The sequence below is a fragment of the Ananas comosus genome, linkage group 2 (assembly GCF_001540865.1).
Source record: "Ananas comosus cultivar F153 linkage group 2, ASM154086v1, whole genome shotgun sequence".
In the NCBI taxonomy this organism is placed as follows: Eukaryota; Viridiplantae; Streptophyta; class Magnoliopsida; order Poales; family Bromeliaceae; genus Ananas; species Ananas comosus.
Window position 1 is genome coordinate 12169450 of NC_033622.1, and position 24921 is coordinate 12194370.

The following is a 24921-nucleotide window of genomic DNA, read 5'->3' on the forward strand; positions in this document are numbered from 1 at the left end:
TTTTTTTTTTTTAATTGAATCCGATCCGAACTAGGGGGCCCGCACCCTTCCGTCGATTCAAATCCTTCGCTACTCACCACAGACATTCAATTTTTTTATTCACATTTTTTTTAAAAAATTTATTGCACCGCATTGCTGTCAACAAAATAGAGAAGCAAAATTAAAATCGATAATCAGAATTCGAGGCACATCTAACATGAATGAAAAAAAAAAAAGGAAAAGAAAAGAAAACAATTTAACTTTCTTTCTTTTTATTTTGGGAGAGACAAAAGTTAACTCTTACAAAAGACTACTTATTCTCCTTTAGTACTATTTTTTTTCTTAATCTAAGTTTCGAGAGAGGATATTATTTTTTCTTCTAAACTTATTTTCTTTACCCTCCTTTTGCTTTTCATCTAAACGGACGGCAGGAATATATCATTTATAAAATTATAATACTGATCTAAATAAGACTTTTTTTTGTTATATTCCTAATGTTGTGCTTGGTTTGGGTATAAGTAAGAACTGTTTAATTTAGAGACAGATATAAGTTCAAGTATAAACAAGAATTAAACCAATTTTACGGTTGAGAGAAAATTGGGTTGTTTTTAGGAATAAAGTAAATAGTATTTTGATAGTTAGATTAGAACAAGAGGAATAAGAGTTGTAGTTTTAAATTAAAAATATTTTATATAATTAATTACCATCAAAATATTAATTAAAAATAATTTAATAAATTAATAAGTTTAGTTAGTAAATTATTTTAGTCAGATAACTAGTAAAAAAAATTAATTAGATTAATTAATAAAAATATGAATGGTTGATCAATGTAAATATTTATTATTTTATGGATAAACATATTAAATTATTAATAATTAATTAACTAATTAATTACAAGTAATAAATTAATTAGTTATTTTATTATTTAAGCAATAAATAATAATTAAAATATATTAATTAGATTGGATTAATTAATAATTTAATACTATAGTTTAAATTAAATTTAGACTTTAGTTAATCTTATTTCCACGTAGGAACAAGCTTGTTCCAGAAAAAATGGTGAAATAGCGGTTCCAGATTTATACCGAATTATACAAATTTATTTTAAGGACCGAGAATAATTATTTTTGGGTACTAAAATTTACGTTTAGGTATAAAGGGGCGATGACCCCCTATTGCCGAACCAAACAGTACCTTATGGAATTGATTTGAACGATATTATAAATGATATAACTGTTACGGATTAGACTTTTTTTACTCGTAAAGTTGATGTTGATGCTTGGAAGAACTTTTGTTCACCGATAAACCCCAATTTCTCTTTAGACATGATTTATCCTCGATCAACGCGTTTTTAGCAACTTATCCAGTGGAGCTCCAGCTAGCTTGAGGATCCTCTTTCTAAATATTCAGTACCATGCGGTTCGGTGTCGGCGCTCCAGAGAAAACTTCGTTTCAACTATTACTAAAAAAATATTCAGTACCATGCGGTTGTTTTTTTTAGCTTGCCCCGGAGGCCCTAGCTGCTTCCACACTGTATGCTTAGTTCATTTTGCTTAATGAATGAAGCATTCGTTACCTCTTTCTCAAAAAAAAAAGAAAAAAAAAAAAAAAAAAAAAAAAAAAAACTATTACTAAAAAAAGTTCCTTAGTTGTACGTAAAATTACTAAAAATGATTTTTTAAAAATTATTGAAAGGAAACTTTAGATTTATTAATATTTGCATTTAGTTTGAAAAAATGAAAAATAGTAAAGGGGGGTACGTAAGCGAGAGCAGTGGAAATATTAGAGAGGTGCATTAATTAGTTTTAATTATTTTTGCTGGTTTTTTTTTTAAAAAAAAAGTGTTTTTAAATAACACATATAAGACAATTAATTATTTTTCATCGAAAGATGTTAATTTTATATGGAATGAAATAGTTGAAAAGATTCTATTGAGAACTATTTTGGGACCTATTTTATGCGTGATCGATCAGGCGCTCCCTAAACATATTAGTTAATAAGCTAATTAAGTTCCGCCGCGTCCACGTTGGACTCATATGTGCGCTCGATGCACTTCCATGGCACATCTCAGTAAAAATATATTTTTTATTTTATTTATTTGCATATATAATATAATATGATAATTTTTTTTTATTTTTTTTGAATGCATGTAGCCACTTTTTGAAGAATTTTTTTTTAAAAAAATTATATGAATTATTAAATTTTTATAAAAAATATAGTAATTTTTTTACGAAATTGATAATATTATACTTTATTAGTCTTATTCATGTCGTGATCGTATTCTATTTTTTTTTTGAAGCTGCGAGTCACCATATGCGAATCATGTCGTGTTCTGTATCTAGCGTCCGTGTTCGTAGCGTCTAAATTCTAATTAATCATCACATTCTGACAAGCTGCCAAATAGGAATGTCAACAGGTCGAATTCGGAAAGATTTTTTATAAACCCGAACCTGAACCCGGTCACTTAACCGGAAACTCGGATCCGAATTTGAATTCGATGGATTTTACAAGATCATATCCAAACCCGACCCTGATCAAAAGTCTGCGACCCGAATCCAAACCTGAAAGCCCGAACCGGAAATAATTATTTCTCTTTACTATATTTCAAAATATATTATTACATTGAATCTAAATTTTTAAAATACAAATTCAAATATAACATTAAATATTTATATATATATCATATAATCTAAAATTAATTCGGGTTTGGATATCGGATTCAAAATTCGAGTCAGATACAGATAAAATTCATATCTGAATTCAAATCCGTCGAATTTTTTGTAATTTATATCAGTATCGAAAACTATATCCGTTTAAGATTGGATAAATTCATCATATACAGATTCAGATTTGAATGAAATTTAGATATCTGTACCTATCGACATTACTACTACAAATTGATAAATGTGTTTGTGGTCGCATGAAAGTATCTGTGATTAATAGAAAACATTTTCTGCTCTCCAGACTGCCAACTGGATCCGGTACTTGTCCGTCCCCACCCCTGCATCCCGGAAGCTGCCGCCGGACCAAAAAGTATTCGATCTCTGTAGATCGAAAATGGCCACTAATTCCAGAAAGCTAGTTTCGGAAAAGGACCTCGCATGTGTACGGTTCACATCACCTCTTAAATTAAGACTTGTATTATTATTATATCATATGACCCGTACGTTCTCATATGTCATGGTGATGGGTCAACCTAGAAATTAAGGTAGAAACCGTATGTAGTCAACCGAAACAAGCATGTGTTCTCACTTCTCTTTCTTTTCTCTGTTTCTTTTTAGTTTTTTTCTTACAAATAGTAGAATATAAAGTTTTTGTTTTTACCCGAGAGAAAGATAGGAATTAATCTACATATTTTGTTCTTATTTTAGAAATAAATTAATCAGTTAAAAACGTAAAATAATTAAACTTCGAATTTGGGACCTTGGATACTAACGATCAAATGCTTTTTTAGCCAACTACAGTAGGAATAATCAATAGTAAAATATAAAGTTTTGAGTGAGAAAAAAGAGAAAGGAAGAACTGTATATATGCTTCACGTATAAAATTATATTTGGTTTAAAGTAGCTGGAATAAGAATAAAAAATATATCTTCAAACAATTACTCAGGATACTGATGTCATAAAAATTACTCCAGCTATGCACTAATTCAATAATCCCGCTTACGTATGTAAAAGATACCCAGACGTGATAAATGAGTTACTTGTTGAAAATATTGAAGAGGAATTTGTTATGGACTTTAATAGCATATTATTCAAAAGAGCAACAAATGTATTTAATATACAATTTTTATTTTATTTTATTTTATTTATTTTGTTTTTTTTTTTGTTTTTTTTTTTTCACTCACCTTGCTTGAGGTCTGCTGTTGCCTCACCCTTGTAGTCTAATTCATACATTCAATGAATGAAACAGGTAGCGTGCTACTTTTATCTCAAAAGAAATATATACACTATAGTCCAAATACTAAAATTGCTTCTGGATTATCTTATTTTGTCACTACAACAAAAACGGTCTATAGCGACACTTTTAAATGTAGGTACATGTCAAAAAAGTGCTGCTAACTAAAATTACCGACACTTTTAAAAAGTGTTACTATATGTGGGGTCGCTAGGTATATAGTGACAGTTAAAGAGTGTCGCTATAACCTAAAAGAGTGCTGCTAATTTACCAACACTTATTTGAGCATTTAGCAACCGCCGAAATTCTATCTCGTTGGCTGCGGTGGCGGAGCTCTTCGTCTAGAATTTCAGTGGATTGAGTATACGGAACTCTAATCAAACTTGACCGTAACAATTTTAAAAATTTGAATAAAAAATTATAATAAATTAAAATTTAAAAACCAAAGTATACGGAACTCTAATCAAAAATGCAATTTAGCCTTGCTATTGCACGCGGATAACATTAAATATATTTTTGTATTTATTTCTCCAATGTTACTATACAATGAAGCTTTTGCGTACCACTGCTACATCTGGTGTGGCAGTAATTAACCGGCATTGGCCAGCGACAACGTGTCGAATCAGAAAAGGCAAACACTAGTACAAAACAAACTGCTTTGACATACGTAAACCATTCTTCTACATAAAAGTAAGAGTCCTCTAAATTATTATCTATATAGCACTTAGTTATATATATATAGTTATTAAATCCATGTTTTGATGCTTCCTTTTACCTTCTCTCTCCCCTAGTAGGTAATATTACTACAGTGCTGGATCTACCAAACCTATGATCTCTATAAATAACTCACTCATCCTCTCTTTTCCTCCCCACACATTCAAAGGTATATATATATATATAGCAATAGCTTGTAGAACAAAAAAAAACACACTACATATATATTACTATTGATTGTGATCACTCTCCCTCCATGGTGAAGAGCGGCGACGAGCGGCGGAGACAATACAAGGGCGTTAGGATGAGGAGCTGGGGCTCGTGGGTCTCCGAGATCCGGGCGCCGAACCAGAAGACCCGAATATGGCTCGGCTCGTAACGCCGTCGAGACGGCGAGTCATGAGCCGGATGAGTCGTCGGAGGTCGGTTTCGACGAGTTTTTCCTGTCGCCGAAGTGCGTCGATTTCATGCTCGATCAGTGCAATTACAACATGTTTGATAACTGTGCTCAAGTGGAGGAGTGGGAAGAGGAAGGGGAAATTCGCCTCTGGAGCTTTTGCTGATACTTATTTATTATTTATTTATTTATTTTTATTATTATTAACTCTGGTCTAATATATGTTTAAAACTTATTTAAGTTGTATGTTTAGTTAATAACTATATATAAGAGAGCTTCTATGGAGCTAATGTTTTAAGGAAGTTCCATGGGATTCTCCTGCATAAGTATAATGCCGTAATCTCCATACATGCAAGTATATTAGAATGTGAGACTTTTGTTGCTACTACGAATAATTGTTCCCTCTTTTTTTTTTTGTATCATTTTGTTTGTGTTTGAAATTGGTGCATGGTCTAGTTTATTTTTTTAGAAGTAAAAGCCAAATGATTTGATCGATGTATCGAACTATTAGCGGGACACATTAGACTTACTGAATTGATCAAATTCAATCATATGTGAAAACTAAATTAAAAAAAAAAAAAAAATCAATTTTGTTAAGAGAATACTCTCAGGGAGTTCTTCTAATTCTATGTTCTGTGGGCGTCGAAAAAGAAAGAAAAGACCATAAAGTGGAACTAAACTAAATCACCAGTTATAATTACATTTCCTAATTAACTCTACAAAATTTTTCCTTTTTTTTTATTTGGTGGTCATAGTTTTCTGGCAAAAATGTATTGTTCGTCTGATTGGCTTATAGAATTAGTAGTTTTTTTTTAAAAAAAATTCAGATTTTATGAAAAGATAATGTTTTCATTTTCTATGGTTTTTTAAGCTAAAGAAAGGTATTCTCTATAATTTTTTTGAAAAATAATTTTTCACCACAAACACCCCTTATAGTCATCATTGCATACATGCAGCATGATTTGACTGAGTCTTTAAATTATAGTTTATTTGAGACCTTTTTCTTTTTGTTTGAGAGCCAATACTTAGTACATAATGAATCAATGTATATACATCTCTTAATCACTATTTCACTTCATCGACGCAATAAACTGCTCTATACAAAGAAAGAGTAGAAAATAAAACAGAGCGAAACAACAACAAAGACATGTAGAAGCATCATCACATCGTTATTAGTATCACCATCATTATCGAAATGATCGTGGGCCGGCCCACTAATCCAGTAGTCATCATGTTCCCGCCAAGCCCACGAATTCAAACCCGCGTCTCTCTGGCCGTCGTTGGAGCCGCCGCCGCTGCCGCCATCACCGGGCAGCTGAAACCGGCAAACGGGGCACGAGTTATGGGCGGTGAGCCACGGCACGATGCATTCGGAGTGGAACACGTGCTCGCACGGCATCTCCCGCGCCTCCGCCCCGACCGCAAACTCCTCCTTGCACGCCGGGCACTGCAAAGTACGGTCGTCGGTTATGAAAACGGTCGGAATTGATGCGATGGCCGAGGCCGGCGCGGGGGGCAGGCCCGGGCGGTCGTTCCGGGTGAGCTCCTCGATGAGAGGTTCTATGTCGGACCCGGCGAAGTAGTCTCCCGGGTGTACAGTGGGAGGGGCAGAGCGTTGCGGTGGCGGTGCCACGGTCGGGATATCGTGGAGAAATCGGCCGTAGCAGAAAGGGCAGAAGATATGGGAGGAGAGAATGCGGACGACGCGGCGGCATTCGTCGCACCAGAAGAGGCGGCCGTCGTCGTCGGCGAGTGGCATGAAGAGAGGAAGAGATTGTGGATTTGTGAGCAGATGAGGAGGTTGTAGGGGAATGAGATAATAAACATAGGAATGAAGGTGTGTTTAATTATGCGAAGGATAGCTTTTACGAGAAGCAGAAACCAAAAAAAGTTGTTGCTTGCCGCCTAGAAAACGAACGAGCGAGGTGCTGCAAGGAAAAAGGAATGAAACTGAAATGACATATTGTTTTGCTGTTGTTGTACTAAATCCACTATTTTATTTTTTCAAAAAAAGTTGATAGTTAAATTTGAAAAAAAAAATGTTTCATATAATTTATCCTTTGGATGGTTAGTGTTGCATATAAAAATATTTAAAAATTATTTTTTATCAGTTTAAATTTTTAGAGAATAATAATTATTTCGTATTATTTATTTAATATGGTATCAGAATAGTTTTTCTTAAGTTTTTACGGAATAATAATTATTTCGTATTATTTAACGGTTAGCGTGCAGTCGCAGTCGACGAAGTTGATTTTAGAAAACCTTAAACTTTTACTGGGCTTGAGTTCTAGCAACACTCAAGTTTGGTCGACCCAAATATGTCCTAAGTGGTTCCAGCTCAAAGTATTTGGGCTCAGGCGCGTACAATCACATTTGGATTCCTTAATGGCGCTTCGTTAGGTCAAATGGGGCTGGCTCATGTAGGATCCAAGGTTGGTTTAGAATCCCGTATGGCCCAGATATCAAATAAAGATGTAATAATAAATGCATTATTCTTATACACATTTGCACTCTATTTCCCCACAAATTGACAAATTTGAAAACAATGGAGATGCAAAGAGCAAATAATGATTTACTAGTGTAGCAACCCGCGCAATATGATGGATAAATAATTAAAAAAATTATTAGTGAGATATATTTTTACAAATTCTTAAACAAATATATAAGAGTGTTAAAAATTTCATTAGCACAAAATTGTGTTAGGACTTACCGTAGTACGGAAGGAAGCAACAACAAATAAACGTAGAACAACTGTTCCAAATCGCCATCACTTTTTCAAGAAAAAAATTGCATTAATTAAATAGAAAGAGGAACAACGAATTAATGATTCGGCCCAATGTAACAGGCGTGAGCCGGTTTAATTTAAGTAAAGAAATAGAAAAATCTGGTTGATTCAAGTAAAGAAAGAGAAAAGCATGTGAAGGATTGAGTTGGTTTGGGGTGAAGCCCACACTCAACAATGATTTGTTCAAATAAAGAAAAGATAAAAATATATAGAGCATTTGGACCAGTTCGACCCAATGCAGTAGGTATGCAATTGGTTTTGTTCAAATAAGGAAAGAGAAAAATCCAGTTCAATTCAAGCAAAGAAAACAATTTATATATGGAGGATTTGAATCGGTTCGGAATAAAGCCCATATTCAACAATAAAAAGAATATTGTCATATAGCAAATTTATGAGAAATAATATATAGACATAGATATTTATAACTAGAGAACATATCCTACAGATTTTAATGTCCAATTTGATATTAATATTTGTATTCATATTTATATTCATATTCATATGCAATATCAAGTTAAAGCAACTAGGAAAAGATATAAAAATGCTAGTTGGTGAATTGATTGAGTTCTGACCCAAACGATGCGCCCGCAGTTGAACCACCCGATTTTCAATGAACTAAAGAGCTTTGAATCAATTCGATGTACTCGGACTTGGTCAATTTAGAAATCATAGGAACATTCAAACCTTATATAATAGATTTGGTCCATTTGTGAGCCTACTTACAATCAGCTTTAAATGCTTATCATTCGTCAAAATTTGACTTTTATACGATCATCGAACCTTATTGTTAGAATATAATTAATTTATTCATTGAAGGAAAGAAATTTCGATCTCCAAGGTCTCATCAGTTGATAGATTAGTATCATATATTGATATTTTTACACATCGTTTGGGTGAATCAAACTCTGTGTCTTTCGTGTGAAGCAGTGTAAACCCAATTTTTTGAATCAAAACGACCCTGCTTGCACCTAACAATTATGAATCCTACCAAGCCTACACCAACTTTGAATTTGAACTTCATCAAGATGCTTTCAATGCTACGCTTAAAGAGGTGTCCAAGTTTCTAGATAACTCGCCGAATCCTAATATTATTTAAAGAATCAAATGTAATCTTATTTTCGCACTAAAGTGTCTTTTATCGTATTTGGATACCCTTTATTTTTCAAAGATGATACAACTCCATGCACAAACTCATTTCTATGCGAGACATGATTCTAACACGATATCTATATTCACAGAGAGCGTATCATTCAACTGTACTAACCAGTATTCTATTTACACACAAATAACAACCAAATATTATGGAACTCATGGTAAAAGGTTTATCCAAAAAGAGCATCTGAGCTAATAAGTAATAACCGAAGGGGCATCTTTCTCTCTCATGAATCATCCCTGCTGTAAATTGTGAAACCTTGCTCACTTAGCTTCGCTTTGCTTCTCATAATGGGTTTTCACCTTTGTTTGCACTTGAATTATTTTCGTACTATTCAATTAATAAATCCACCTGTCTCTATCTCTCTGTGATGTGAAATTATAGCATGCACCTGATGCATAAGCACATTTCAAATATTTTAAACCCACTCTTAAAATCAATGGATTTTTATTGCTTTCCATTAATTTTCTTATTTATCGCCCAATACTCTTTGAATATAGTTAATTTTTCAGACTATTTTTATTGTGTAACCTAGCACACAATTTAAATTTTTTTTTTGCATATAAGACGATTTTCCATAACCCAAATGCATCTTATCTTAAATAAACGATTTCATTATCTTATGATCCTAAGTACAGTACTACAGAGAACTCAAAGTTGGTATAAGTATAACATAGGTGCACACGAGTAGTCTACATTTAATGGCCCAGATGAACCTATTTTGTGATAGGCGGAGATCATTTTGCGCATAGAATTTTTCCTACACCTGAAAAATTGCAGAGAAACTCACAAAGAAAATTGTATTTATTAAATTTTAATTTTATAATAATGATGCAAATTTATTTACCATCATATACAAAAAAAAAAGAAAAAGAAAAAAAAGGTACACCAAGTGCAAGCAATATTTTCTCCTCTCTTTCCCTTGCTGTGCCATGTGCCTCACCTGCCCACCATAACCTGTCCGGTTGCGAGTACAGATGCAACCCAACCACTTCTCGTGGTCCAAAAGTAGGCGCGACTCCGACTCGTACGCCCACGATCACTCCTTCCAGATGATTTTTGTTTCCCGGGCACGAATTTTAAAGGCCGAAACGGGTCTGCGGGTTTCGAACCCAAACCCGAACCCGAATCCAAATCCGAACCCGTGTTCGGTTCGGGCCCTATCGATTCGGATCAAGCGCGCGCGCGCGCCCGCGCCGCCCAGCCTAACGGTCAAACACGTCGATCTGATGTGTGTCGTTTGATCAGATAAGATAAGAACGAGGTGGGTGTAGACAAATCAAGCGAATTTTAGTACAACAATTATTCTTTTGACAATGGGTCACCCCGGTCCAATTTTCCTTTTTTAATTATTTTTTTTTTCTTGCGTCCGAGGTGACTTATTTGATCGTATTTTTATATTTACTTTTTTTTTTTTTATAAATGTTGCATCCTAATTTTTTTTTTTACTTTTAGTGCAGTCCGATCTATTTCGTAGTTGATTTATATTTTCACCTAAATTTATTTCTAAAAAAATTAAACAAAGCGGATATCATGCTACATTTCTCTTGCTCTGTCCAAGAAAAGAAAAAACAAGTTATTACATATAGCTCCTTGTAAATATATTTAATAACAGATATATTCCTATAAAATTTAATTTTTTATATTTTTATTCATACAAAAATCTTAATATTTTCAAATATATCCCTAATGTTAGGATCCGTTAGAAAATGAGGTAAATTAACATTTTTACTCTCTTATATTATTTGTGATGGTAGAAAGGAAGAAGATAATCGTTTGCAATTTAAAAAAAAATATTTCTGCATAATTCTGAGATTTTTAGAGAAATATATTTATAATAACAAAAATATTATAAAAAATAAAAAATACTCTATTGATAACAAATCAGATAAACAAATATAAACATCACTGAATTTTTACAAAAATATATATAAAAAATCGAAGTTTGGAGTAATATATTTACCATTCGATGTATTTATATTGAGCTTTATAAAATTAACCGCAGAAAAAAAAAAAAAAAAAAAAAAAAAAAAAAAACGGCATGGCTAATGGGGATTACTACGGTGTCACTTCAGAGATTCCCCGTCAGGTGCCGAAAGGTGTGGTGGATTGATTCAAGATCCGAACTTGTAGCCCCACATCGCTCGCTCATGTTGCGTTTACCCACTCCACTTCCGAAATCAACGGTCCATAATCCATCTAGCCCATAACCCATCCATCCGACGGCCGACGTAGTGTGGGCCCCAGCAAGCACCCGACGAGGACTCGGGAACCGAATCCCCTCTCTCCCGCTCCCCGGATCCGAATCTAAAATATACACACAGTGTATAATTTTATTTATGCCCTTCCATTCACATCCAGTTACGGAAATGTCCTTTAGCAAAAGTATTCTTTCAAATTTTGAAAACTTATTCGTCCAATATATAATTCTAATTGACTATCATCAATACTCTTTCAGTTAATAAAATAATAAACTAGACTTTTATCATTTGAAATAATTTAAAAAGTAAAATAAATGAAGGCATAAATTGAACTGAAAAAATATTCAAATTATAAATTAAATAAAAATGCTATCTTTAAATAATATAAATTGAACAAAATACTACATGGTATATGATACTTAACTATAATATGGAGCAAATAAGTTATTTCGTATTCTTACTCTAATAAAATTCTAACATAGGCCACCTAGAAGGACATTTATTATATTATTTATTTATGGATTTATAAGAGTAATATTTGATGTTCACAATTTTAAAAGGCGCCTATTATATTTTTCAAGTTTTAAGAATAGCCGTCAAACTAGAAGAAAAAGGAAAAAAATACTGTAGGCTATTATAAAATATCCCCCAAAATTTTCTTTTACTATTTTTTAAAAAAAGTTTAGTATTTACTTTTAAAGTTATTTTGATTAGTGAAATTACAAATTTTATAAATTTGAAATTCTGTTTCATGTTAAGACATTAGTACTCTAATTTTATGCAGTAGAGTTATTTAAAATTATTAATGTTGTAAAGTTACTAATAAATGTCAGTGAATATCTAATTTATTGGATTAAAATTTATTTAGTTATTAAAAATATTTAAATAATATTAATTTAACAAAATGAGGTTGCGGGACCATTCAAAAGTGTCTATACTTGAGGGGGTTCTTCACATAATTTTAAACGGGTCACCCCAGGTAATTATAAGACCCATTCGTCGCATCTCCTCACCCTCTCTCTCTCTCGCTCTCTCTCTCTCTCTCTCTCTCTCTCTCTCGCGTACTTCGATTTCGATCTCAAAAACTCTCCCCTTTCACCCAGTCTCATCTCGTCTCCTCCTCTTCCCTTTCTCTTCGCCATGAATCCCCTCTCCCGAGATCGAACGCGGATCCAGTGAGAACCGAAACCCTAGGAGCGGAATCGAGGAGGCGACAATGGAGGCGCCGAAGAGCCATGGCGCCAAGCTCTCGCGCACCCCCTCGTCCCTCCTCCGCTCCCCAACCCTCCGCTCCTCCTCCTTCCACAGCCTCTCCGCCATTGACGACGACGAGGAGGTCGAGAAGAAGAAGCCCCACCGCCCCCACCCCATCCCCAACCCCAACCCCAACCCCAACCCCAACCCCAACCCCAACCCCAACCCCAACCCCAACCCCAACCCCAACCCCAACCCCAACCCCAACCCCAACCCCAACCCCAACCCCAACCCCAACCCCAACCCCAACCCCAACCCCAACCCCAACCCCAACCCCAACCCCAACCCCAACCCCAACCCCAACCCCAACCCCAACCCCAACCCCCACCCCCGAACCCTCCTCCCCCTCCTCCTCCCCCTCCCCTTCCTCCTCCTCATCTTCTTCCTCATCTTCTACCTCCGCGACGACTCCCCGATCCTCGGCAACCTCGTCCTCGCCTCGGCGCTCGTCGTCCTCGCCTCCGTCGCCGCGCGCAAGTCCCGATCCCTCTGGCTCCGCCGCCGCGGCGGCGCGTTCCGGCGCGGCGAGTCGGTCCAGTGGTTCATCGGGGACGCCGACCGGGCTCTGCGGAAGGAGAAGAGCAACGGGAGGGTGGTGCGCGAGGGGGTGGAGTTCTACAGCAATGGCGATTGCTACGAGGGGGAGTTCCACCGCGGCAGGTGCAACGGGAGTGGGGTTTACAACTTCTTCGCCAAGGGGAAGTACGAGGGGGATTGGATCGATGGGAAATACGATGGGTATGGGATCGAGAGCTGGGCGAGGGGGAGCCGATACAGGGGACAGTATCGGCAAGGGTTGCGGCACGGATTCGGCGTGTACAGGTTCTACAGTGGGGATAGCTATGCGGGTGAGTGGGTGAGTGGGCAAAGCCATGGAATTGGGGTTCAGAGTTGCTCCGATGGGAGCTCCTATTTCGGGGAGTTCAAGTGCGGGGTCAAGCATGGCCTCGGCTACTACCACTTCAGGTAATCCCACCATTCTTAATTACTTCTCGGATTACTCAGTGGAATTAGATCCCTTTAGAATTTTGGGTTGCCAATTGATTGGGTACCTAAAAAATCAATGGAACAGTGGAATATGTGCTCGATCCTCTTTAATTGCTTTCAAATTTTGTAGTATTAATTGCTGATACCTAGTTGGGTTAACAAATTTAGTTGCAAAGGTTGGGTCGCCGTTGTTTGGTGATATTATTGTAGGGGCAGTTGCTAGGATCGGTGGATGATTTCTAGTATTTCTAAAGAAAAATCAAGGTATCAAATTCGGACTAGGCGCAATGAAGTGTTCGATATAATTTGGTGATTCGAGCTAACATGGAATGGATGAGAGATGCAATTGGTGTTTTTTTGCTTGTTAGGTCATAACTTTTCTTGGACCATCAGTTTGTCTTAAGATTTTCATTATCTTCTGTCAAAAGTCATGTGGCCTTTCCTTGTTTGGAGGTCATAGCAAGTAATGGTCATATCTGAATGCTTGTCCCTCTGTTTGTGTCTTATATTTTATTGGCTTCATCTCAGTAGCTTTAGCTCGAAGCTATGTTGTTTTGATTAAGCAACGGTATTGACCCTTTCCTTTTTCTGCTAACATCTTTCGACTCAGATGAACAAGTGTGGACAAATTTTTTGAAATACCACTTTTAGTGTGCTAACACTGCATTACTATTTCTTTTTTCTCTGATTTGCTTCTATTAAACATGCCCCCCTTTTCTGAAGGGATGGATTGCTAAAAGTGAAGAAGTTCTAAATATTGTAGGAATGGTGATCGATACTGTGGAGAATACTTTGGAGACAAGATTCATGGTTTTGGTGTCTACAACTTTGCTAATGGTCACTGTTACGAAGGTTCGTGGCACGAAGGCAAGAAACAAGGCTTCGGAATGTACACATTCCGCAACGGCGACACAAGATCAGGAGAGTGGGACTCTGGCATTTTACAGAACCCTCTCCCCCCGTTGGACCCTGCTGTTCAACGATCCGTGCAGGTACCTTTGCATTCGAGCTAATGAACTTAGAGAAGCCCCAGCTGCCAGTGCTTCCAATTTCGTGCACATCGGATTTGCTTTGAGATCCATGCATGTCTGCGTAAGATCCGTGCCCGTCTAATGGCATTAAGATTCGCGATTGGATCCCAAAGTTGATGTGCCTTTAATTTCAATAGAACTACTTTCTTCTAATTTTGTTTCTGAAACCCCAAAAATTTTTGGTTGAACTAGGCTGCTCGAAAGGCTGCGGAGAACGCAATTCGCCTTCTGCGAGTTGATGAGCAGGTGAACAAGGCAGTCACGGCTGCAAACAGAGCCGCCACTGCTGCTCGAGTTGCTGCCATAAAGGCCGTGCAGAACCGTATAGATGGCAAGTTTTGCGACACCAATGTCTAAGGCGGCTAAGCTTCGGGTTTTTTTTTTTTTTTTTAATCTTTTCTCACCTTCACTTTCCAANTCCTTCTTCTTCTTCTTCTTCTTCTTAAGATGTATATTATGCTATTTAATAATTACTAATCCCTGAGTTTGCGACCGGGTAGGCAAATACTTATCCGAGTCAGAGAGAGAGAGAGAGAGAGAGAGAGAGAGAGAGAAGCTAACAATTTTAGATACATCATCCCTTGTTTCTCGCAAGCTGTATCTTGTACGTAAGTCTTCGTTTCAATTGAAAAAGTATTTCCAGAGCTACTTATACAGAGTCTGCTTCTCTGTCTCCAATACTTCTAGATGCTCCAGTTTTAATCTAATGGTGGAATGGATGATATCCCATGTGCTGTGATTCTTAGTTGTAATTTATGCTTGGTTGTCCACATGGGGGGCTGTAACTTTTTCTCAAGCACTTGCTGGCCCCTCACCTATTTTTAGTACCTGTTATGTTGATTCACTCAATTCTTCTTCTTGGTCTTGGCTACTGCATCTGACCCCTACTATGTTCTTACCAATGCTTTAACAGCTTATGGTCCACATTGTTTGTTTTGAATTCACAGCATTCACAGCATTCAAAGCATGAGAGTGGAATGAGAATATAACAACTGCTCCCCTTTTCCCTCCCTTCCCCAGTAAAATCTCTTCTCGGACTCAACCACTCCCACCTGCACTCTTTGCTAATTCTAGGCTGTGTCTGATAACGAAGTGCGAAGCTTCCTTTTAAAATAATACGGCAAATTGTTCTGTGAAGTTTCCTTCTCTTTCTTTGGCCTCATTGGAGCTTTCACGGTAGTGCTTTTTAGTTGAGCCATTTGTGGAAGCACTCGAAGAAAATCAGGAGCTCGTTGTATGCTTTTCGGAAGAGAGCACTACTCTGGGATCTAGACGCTTGAAATTATGATAGTGAGAAGCTCATTTCTACATGCCGCGTGCAAAATGTTCTAACTTTTATTTTTGTCAGCTATTTGTACGTACACTGCTTCTCGAAATAGAGAAGTGCTACAGCTGCAAGGCACTTGGAAGGATGTTAGTGACTCTGTAGATCCCGATGCCAGTACAGTGGACCTACCAATCTTCAACCATGACTTTGTTTTGTTGCAATCATCTTGTCAGGTTCATTAATGCTGGACTCTGCAGGGGATATCTTATATTTCTTCCTCTTATCTTCTTGTCCTAACCCTGGCCTTAATTATAAAAAAAAGCTTTTCTGATCCTTGCAACAAGGGATGCTCTTGTCTGAGGAAATGCCTTTCCCAGCTGTGTGTGGACAAAATTATGCATCTAGTTTATTACAATGTTTGACTGCTCCTTTCTGGTAGGTAGTGTCTTTAAATTCATTCGCCGGGCGGTAATTTTTGAATCTTAATCTCCGTCGTCTGATCGTTAGGTGAAATCGGGTTATTCTAATGTAACTCGGAATTACCGTTATCATTCCCTTTGAATAGTGTGTTGTCTTTTATTTAATCTCCACTTAATCATGTAATCACTTTATTATTTACCCATTATGTTTATGATCAAACAAAACATGCAACTCAATTGGTTCCTGGTGTTCTTAGGATAGAGCAATCATAGAGGGATAAAATAAGCTTTTCCTGCTAAACTAATCTCAAACTGTAGTGTTATATATAAAACGAATAATAGAATAGAGTGAGAACATCATAAAAAGGGGCCATAGAACATGAAATTTACTATTCTTTTTTTCTCCTTTTTTGACTAATGAGGATTACGATTCAGCATAAGCATTTTTCAAAGGAATAGGGTGGTCCCGATGGTGTCCGTTCGTTTAATTCATCGATTTTGTGTATGAATGTTTTTGCTTGTGACATAATTGTTTTGTTTGGATTAGGAGTGTCATTATGGAGTGGACGACTCTTTGTATATACATATCACAAAGTCATACATGGCATATTTATCTATATCTGGGGAGTCGCTATTGGAATAGTTTAAAGTAGCTATCATATTGTCACACTACTTTGCAAGATCTCAATCCATGTGCATCAGCTAAAAATATATATATATAATGCATCTTTTAAATGCCCAAGTAGAAAGAGTCTCCCCAGGAAGATAATGGGGGTGAGGAAAAAAAAAAAAACCTGTATTTTTTGTCTTCTCCCTTATGATGGTTTCTCTTGGCTTAGTGCTTTCATGCTTTCTTTTTTTTTTTTTGTTTTTTCCTTGATTTAGGGATTAAAGATGAAATCATGGCAAGGTGTTTTATTATCTATATATTGTTGATCATTTAACCTTGTGATAAATTTTGCTCAGATTAATATGATGCCGATTTATGTTAAAAATTGATTCAATTCAAAAAAAAAAAAAATCTAAGAACTTTGTCATTTTACCGAACATAGGTTTTGGTGCTTGTTTAGCCTAGTTTTGCGCCAGTTTTTAGCTATAGTCATTTCTATTAGAACGCTGTAACTTACATTCAAAGTTTTTAAATTTGTGCCGCAGTAAGAAGCTAAAATGTTATATCGGATAAAAAATTGCTCGTTAAAAACGCTGCTCAAACAACATTTTATCGTACGACGAGCCCAGGCCAGTGTAGAATAAACCGAACTTGAGACGAAGATCAAAGCACAACACATTGTTGGAAAATTGTAGTAATTTGACGTGGGGATTTAGTGGTGATTGATTCACTAATGAAGAAACATGAACATGATAAAGTCAATAGTAGTTTGCATGAGTAGTCTCCGTCGATCTTTAGTAGGTTACTGCAAAAAGTGACTTTTAATGCGCTGCGTGTTAGCTGGCTGTGATGATGGTGTATAAGAATTCACAATCACATGAACTTTGTATCGAATATACCGTTACCTGAAAGCTTAAACTTGTTTTAAAAAATAATAGTTAGTTTACAAAGCATCAAGGCCGGAGGTTCTAAAATTTGAATTGAATTCTATCAGACTCCTCGTCTCATTTATTTTTTTTCTATTTGATTTAAATTCACGTTTTGAGTTTATTAAAAAGTCTTGAACTATCTAGCGCAGTCGGCAAATGACCTAATAGTTGGTCAGTGTTGACACGATTTGGTCTCAAACCGAAAACTAAATCGAACCAAATCAAATAAGATTATTTGGCTCGGTTTATATGGTTTTTTGGGTAAGTTTGATTTTCAAATTTACTAAAGTTTGGTTTTTAGTTTCGGTTCGGTTTGAACACGCTTCTTAACCGAACCGAACCGAACCGAAAACTAAATAGTAATATTTTTTTACACATTTTATGTAAACTATTTATTAAAGTTTTATATTTATGGTCAAATCTTGATCATAAATCAACACATTTTGAAAAGTTCTATGTTTATAATTAAATATTTTGTGTGTAATTTTATAATGATTCAAATTTGAATCTTAAATTATAAATTAACTCATAACAAAAATAAAAAATCTGAAAATTAAGTGCAAAATCGAACCAAACTGATTACACTCCTATGGTATCCGATGTCGCAAATTCGAAGTTTAATTGCTTCATATTTTCAGCTGAGTATATTTTTTTTAAAAAAAACCCAAAGTAGATAGTTTGTTATTTTTTTCTCAAAAACTAAAAATCTTAAACCCAAACAAAAAACATTAATTTGTGCAATAGCAGTTTCGAAAATCCTTAAAAAAAAAAAAAGCCAAAAAAGAAACAACGAAAGAATATGATGAGATTCAGAAACATTTGCATATGAGGAAATTGAACTAGAAAAAATTATTTAGCACGGTTTGAAAAAATAGTGTTAAGCTAAAAGAGAACGAAACCGAAATTAACTTAACTAAAGTAATTACTTAGACATACCCAAAAAAGAAACTGCTTAGTATATCATTATGAATAAAAATTTTAATCAACCTCACTATAATAGAAAATAACATCTAACTAGAAACACAGTTTAATTTATATTCATAGGATCCCTGTTCTTATAGGTTCTTCATTATTATTATAATAATCGGACTTGGATTTGGAATTTTAATGGGTTCCAGCTTAATTGGACGTTTGGACCCATACCCAACCTAGAAAGGTACTCTTAATTTGTGTTATTTTATTTGTTTACTTATTTATTCATTTATTTATTTTGTGAAACAGCTAATATATTATCTATGACTCAGCAAAATTGACCACTTTAATCAAATCCATATTGCAGTGCTTATCTAATTATCCGTCACGGCACCGAAGTTCGGATTACTACGACATTTGACAAATTTTGTTAAAACATATTAGTTTTATTCAACTGTTTAAAGATGACCAAGCGTGACAAATAAATAAGATTCTATGTATCGAAAATTATGGCTCTTTTTTTTTTGGAGTCTATGTAATTTTCTGCTATTGGATTGATTTTTCTTGTTTTCTTAAAAACAATCTTGACTTTTACAAAGGATGTTTGATGTCTTTTTCGGGATATTGAAAAACCAAAAAAAAAAAAAGGAAAGAAAATATTGTAATTATATACAATGAAATTGAAAAGAGCTCAAACTTTTGAATGTAGTACAGTAGAACAACCTAGAGAGAGAAAGAAGTACACTTGTGAATTAGCGAAATTTAGCTGCAGTTATTCCATAATAATGGAATTTCTTTGAAGGGGAAATGTTACCTCGACCTTATCTCAATCTATGAACTTGATTCATTATTTCCTGGATTTCGATCTACCACATCATTTGCAAACCAGATAGCTTACGAACTTCAAAACACGATAGCTAATCCCTATCAGATCTCAGTGTTTCTATATTATTTTCTATAATACTAAGGTTGTGTTTGGCCGAATAAAACGTCCTGCTTTTTAAAAAAATGTAGAATTTTACAGTCGTGTATAGAACTGCATGTGCGATTGCAAAATTCAAACGGGCTGTAGTTCTTGCATTTTGCAGAGCTGCGTATAACACTTGGTCAAACACTTATTCAGGACCCGTTGGGTATTGAGGTTTATCTAACGATAATAGATAAAACAAAGTTAAGATGATATGTTTCTCCATTTATCGTTGGATCGCAAAAAATATATCGCAATTGACTCATTATACTAAACGAAATACAGATAATTTCGTTGTACTCTCTTTAGCGAAGCACAGCTAAAGAAAGGGACAATCTTTTGTAACGACCCGGTATTAGGCTACATACTTGGGCTGGTCTATGGACCAAGCTCAAGAAACTAATCTGATTCTTTTGCAAAGGCCCATAGGCTGTTGAGGGATCGATTTTTAGCCCAGAAACCTAACAGAGTAATCTTGGGACAAGGAAGATGACATTTGCATTCCTTCAATGTCTAAAGCTAAAAGTGTTTTCATTTTCTTTTTTTGATTTAATTTTTTTTTGTTCTTAAAAAGAAAACCCAGAGTTGAAGTACTTATTAGTCTTTTATTCTCCCCACTAATCTAAATCTACTTTTCTCTCGTCCAAAAATTAAACCTAAATACATGGTCGATAAAGGATACCAACATAACAACCATGTTGGAAATTAAAAAAAAGAAAAGAAAAGTGTAATAACATCATCAAAAAAAATAAGAAAAAAAAAAAGAAGAATACCGAAGAGTGACGATGTTTATACCAGCTGAATGATGCTTCGTGCACGTTCATAATTAAAGACAAATTAATCTCTTACACAAAACATATATATGGGACGATATGGCACAAATGCCGCAACACGAGTAACAGCTTACAAATTACAAACAGCAACATACTTTTACAACCATTAAACAGAGGAAATTAAAGTGCCCGTACACGCTTTAGATATCATCCATTCTAGTAAGCAGATCTAAGGGTCGTGTTACCATCCATCCATATATATATTCAATATGTTTCGACACGAACAATGTCCTCCTCCAAAATCTGTAACTTTCGAGGTTGATATAAGCTGACAATTCTATCATTAATCTTCTGGATGGGTCTTGCGTTCATCTCGAAGCCCTGCACATTAGCAGTAGCAGAAATAAGCGTAAGAATACGTTACAATCCTACAACTTTTGGGAGCTAAGCATGCACATGTACTGAAAAAACAAAAAATCTTGTTAAACTTATGTGTTATAAGCTTGCGTTCGTCTGTGCGTGCATGTGGACGCATGCGTGCGTCTCCGTAAACAAAAGGTTTTCGAAAGGAGGATCGATTCGCTTGTGCTAATTACTTACGTCGTTGACAGCTTCTCTCAGCAGATGCACCTGCTCCTCCGACACCGTACGCACCTGCCAACATTTCAAAAACAAGCTCATTTCATTCTATCTTGGTTCACCAAACTGCACCTACTTAAATGACGCAGCAACCACTAACTGGAAATGGAATAGAGAATTAGAAGACGCGGCGGAAACGTTTTCGACCCAACCAACCTTCTTGATGATGGTCCACACCACTCCCTCGGTGCAAGGTGGGGTTGTGAGCGAGCCCATGTATCTGTAATAGCTCCTGCCTCCCCTCTTTAGGCTACTCGGATCCACAACTCCAACCTTTTCCTCTGCTTCATGTGTGTTAGCGATCTTCTTTATGTACGGCTCCAACTGTTAATGCCCAGATGTAAACATTTAGAAAAGGATTTCTATTATGCTAAGTTCGGCAAATTTTATAATCAGTGCAGAAAAATATTTAAACGGGTGTAACTTTCCGCTCATATATCCGTTTTCAGTGTGCAACTCTAATTCGAAAAACAGTTTTCAAGATCAACGCACCCAACTACGAAGCCATTCCGACCGAGTTTGGGATCTGAGTTCAACTGTTTAAGCCTTCGAATTTGCACTTTTAGATTATTCTTAAAAAGTTTTATATATTTTTCTATGTTGAATTCGGCTATTTGGTTATTTCCGTTTGGTTTAGATTTAGAAATATATTAGCTTTTGTTATCCTCAGGATTCAGGTGTCGTGATGTTTGGTTAATGTAATTGGTTTTAGAGTCGATAAATAATAGTTTCTTCTTTGGCGAAGAACTGTGTTGTTCGTATATCTCTCTTTGCGTTCGCGTTTTTGTGCTTCTTTTCTCTCAATGTGATTTTTGTTAAATATAAAAATATATAAATACCGTTGTTTAATGAGTTAAGTTTTTAGACTACAACAGTGGTTTCACATAGTATCAGAAAAGAAGATTCTAAGTTTGAATTCCTAATATTAGTATTTTTTTATTTAATTTAAGTTCACACTACGTGCCTTACAAGAAGTCTTGAACAAATTTATACCCCACTAATTTTTAGTTATCTTAATCTGGGCAATAAACATACCCCTGCTATGAACGGATCGGACCGACCGGTCTTGTACAAAATCCCGACCACGGCGATCTTCTGATCAGCGCTCTGATGAACCATATGCATCTCCAGAGAGTATCTGCCCAAATCACACGATCAAGAGATCATCTACTCAATAATAATAATAATAATAATAATATATATATATATATATATTGAGTAATAAACAAGCACTTGTTAAATTAGTGGATCAATATGCGATCATGAGCAACTAATTAATTAATTACCTCTGGCCATTGATGGCGTGCTCGGAGGGAGAGTGCCAATGCAACTGTTTGAGATCATACTTAGTCCCACCGATCCATAGCGCCCCCGCGTCAGCCTCCCATTGGAGCTACATCCACGTACCATCAAACAATTAAGCTTATACACAAGGGAATGTCCCCAAAAACAAAACCCAAACTAATAAAAGAGAGGGATATTAATAATAGGGAATATTGATTATATATTTCTGAAAAGTTTGGGGCTTTCTGATTTGTCTCTCTTAGAAGGTTAATATTAAACATTTTTTTTTTGATATTCAAAGTTATTTCAAATATATCTCTAGAGTTAAAACAACCGTTGTTATGTTTGTAAAATTATTATTTTGCTCTTTCAAATATACTTTTTTACTATCACCAATTTTTTCTTATTTGCCTTTAAGTTAGGGATAAAAAAGATATTTTAATTTTTTTTGTCCCTTTTACTATCACCGACTTTTCTTATTTACGCAAAGAAAATTTTTTTTTTTTATTCTAGTAGACATTTAACTCACGTTTAACCTGAAATAACTTAACGGGTGGTACCTACAAGAATATTTTCGAATAAAGAAAGAACATATGAAGGATATATTTGAAAAAATAATAAGTTAGATATCTTAAAAATTTTGAGGAATATATAGATCATTATCCCTAGCTAGGGTACACTTCAGATACCACTTCTGTAATTTCACACTTTCTCACTTTAGTATCATATGGTTTAAAGTGTATCAAGTTAGTGTCCTATGGTTTCATTTTTATTTTTTTATCATCGATTCTACTAATCTTTTTTATTAAATCAGTGACAAAGTTAAAACTAAAAAATATTGAAGTAAATATTTGATAAACCTAGATAAAGTTTCCCTATCTCTAATTAATACCATAATGTCGTGGCCGCGATTCTTTAAGGTGGCATTAGAAGGCGTATAATAACGCTGCAGCGTCCCCAGCGAAGGGTCTATTTGAACCCTGCCGCAGAGGATATCGATAGGGGATTGCGCGCGACCCCTCCCACACGCGGCCCATGCCTCGTGGATCTGTCCCCAGTGCTGAGGCCCCTTTGGGCTCTCTTCGTCGTAGCTAAACTCCTTCTCATTATCTACGCACCAAAAAGAAAAAAAAAACAAAAAAATAATTTAGTGCTCGATAAAAAAATGGAAAAAAAGAGAAAAAAAAAAAAATAGAAGCCCAAGAAGGAGGGAAACAACAACATACCAACTTCTTGGGAGGTGGAAAAAGGGACGGAGAGGAGGAGGGAGACGAGGGAGATGGTGGTAATGAGATTGCTGAGGAGGGGCATGTTGTTGTTGTTGTTGTTGCTGCTGCTGCTGCTGCTGGAATTGCAGTGAATGCGGTAGGGTGTGCGTTGTTGCTATTTATAATATTCAGAGTTTTAAAACCACGTGCTTGTACCAGGTTGGAGATGGACTGATGGAGAGAGAGAGAAAGAGAGAGAGTCGTCCTAAAATAATCTACCTAAAAGGGGCAAACTTTAAATATTATTCACGGGATTTTATATTTTCTTATTTTAGTACGTAAAAAGAGAGTAGTCTTTTTTTTTTTTCTTTCATCAGCTTCTGTGTTAACATTTTATTAAATTATACATAAAAAATTTCATATAATTCATCTAAATTTATTGAATATTTATTTTAATACCTTTTAATTTTAATTTTGTCAATAATTTAACAAAAAAAATTAGTGAAGAAAATAATAAAAAGAGAAAAAAAAATTGCAGGGTACTAAATTGGTACACTTTAAACCATAGGGTATTATAATAAAAAAGTACAAAATCATATAGATGGTATTTAAAGTTTTTTCTAAAAAAATGATTATCATAGTCTTTTGACCAAAAAATTTGCTTTATAATACTTACATCATATAATTTATACTCAAATAATTATTTTTTAAGAAAATATAAAAAATATTATTTTAAAAATAAAATAAAATGGATGAATTCAAAAAAATTTTTTGATTAATTGGAAGTACCACGTCACATCAGGAATATAATTACGGAATTATAACCAGGTTACGTGTCACAGATTTGTCTTTTATAAAATCAACTGACATGTGGGGCCCGCTTTTAAAGATGCGTGAGGATCGTGTTTAAAAAAGAAAACGTTTTCACACAAAAGGACAAATTGATGGTGTCGGTGTTTTGACATTTTCGTTACGTTCGGATTCAAGTAAAAACTGTACATTTCAAAATTAGATACAAATTCAAACATAAGTAAAAATAAATTTTATTTTTTATTTGGATAAAAATTAAATTATTTTTAGAAATAAAAAAAAAATAGCGATTGGATAGTTAGATTGAAATAGTGAGAATAAGAATGATTACAATTTAAAATAATAATATCTTATCTAATTAGTTAACATAAACATATTTATTAAACAATATTTATCTAATTATTTGAAATAAAAATCTATCAAGTTAATTAATATTAAAATATTAATTAATAATAATTTAATAAATTAATAAATATTTTAGGCTATGAATACTGGATAAGATAATAGAGAAATACATTAATTAATTAATTAATTAAATGTAAAAAAGTTAACTTTTTAAGTAGTTAGTATAATATTTTAGTTAGATAATTAGCTAAGACATTAATTAGATTAGTCAAAATATTAATGGTTGCTCAATATAAATATTGATTATTGGATAAAAATACTAAATTATTAATTTTAATTAGCTAATTAATTATAAATTGA

At 34.9% G+C, this 24921-nt stretch overlaps 3 protein-coding genes across 3 annotated transcripts; 1 reads left to right on the forward strand and 2 right to left on the reverse strand.

The window, feature by feature from the left end:
- LOC109727731 (E3 ubiquitin-protein ligase RING1-like) lies at window positions 6084–6746 on the reverse strand. Its single transcript, XM_020257920.1, has one exon. The coding sequence runs from the start codon at window positions 6744–6746 to the stop codon at window positions 6084–6086; it is 663 nt and encodes a 220-aa protein (XP_020113509.1).
- On the forward strand, window positions 12114–14789 carry LOC109727743 (junctophilin-1-like). Its single transcript, XM_020257921.1, has 4 exons — window positions 12114–12519; window positions 12685–13346; window positions 14131–14359; window positions 14591–14789. Exons 1-4 carry the CDS (start codon window positions 12343–12345, stop codon window positions 14753–14755), a joined length of 1233 nt encoding a protein of 410 aa, XP_020113510.1. The 5' UTR covers window positions 12114–12342; the 3' UTR covers window positions 14756–14789.
- Window positions 20273–23548, reverse strand: LOC109724232 (alpha carbonic anhydrase 7-like). Its single transcript, XM_020252981.1, has 7 exons — window positions 23425–23548; window positions 23091–23308; window positions 22201–22307; window positions 21950–22052; window positions 21071–21238; window positions 20876–20929; window positions 20273–20656 (listed from the first exon to the last, which is right to left on the reverse strand). Exons 1-7 carry the CDS (start codon window positions 23507–23509, stop codon window positions 20540–20542), a joined length of 852 nt encoding a protein of 283 aa, XP_020108570.1. The 5' UTR covers window positions 23510–23548; the 3' UTR covers window positions 20273–20539.

Excerpts from the sequence above, each read along its gene's own strand:
- LOC109724232 (XM_020252981.1), bottom strand. The coding sequence starts at position 23,509 with ATGCCCCTCCTCAGCAATCTCATTACCACCATCTCCCTCGTCTCCCTC. Across the intron at positions 21,239-21,949 it reads CCGATCCGTTCATAGCAGGG|TTGGAGCCGTACATAAAGAA; the intron begins GTATGTTTATTG and ends GGGCATTAACAG. Across the intron at positions 20,930-21,070 it reads TGTGGACCATCATCAAGAAG|GTGCGTACGGTGTCGGAGGA; the intron begins GTTGGTTGGGTC and ends AAATGTTGGCAG.
- LOC109727743 (XM_020257921.1), top strand. The coding sequence starts at position 12,343 with ATGGAGGCGCCGAAGAGCCATGGCGCCAAGCTCTCGCGCACCCCCTCG. Across the intron at positions 12,520-12,684 it reads CCAACCCCAACCCCAACCCC|CCCAACCCCAACCCCAACCC; the intron begins AACCCCAACCCC and ends CCCAACCCCAAC. Across the intron at positions 14,360-14,590 it reads CTGTTCAACGATCCGTGCAG|GCTGCTCGAAAGGCTGCGGA; the intron begins GTACCTTTGCAT and ends TGGTTGAACTAG.
- LOC109727731 (XM_020257920.1), bottom strand. The coding sequence starts at position 6,746 with ATGCCACTCGCCGACGACGACGGCCGCCTCTTCTGGTGCGACGAATGC.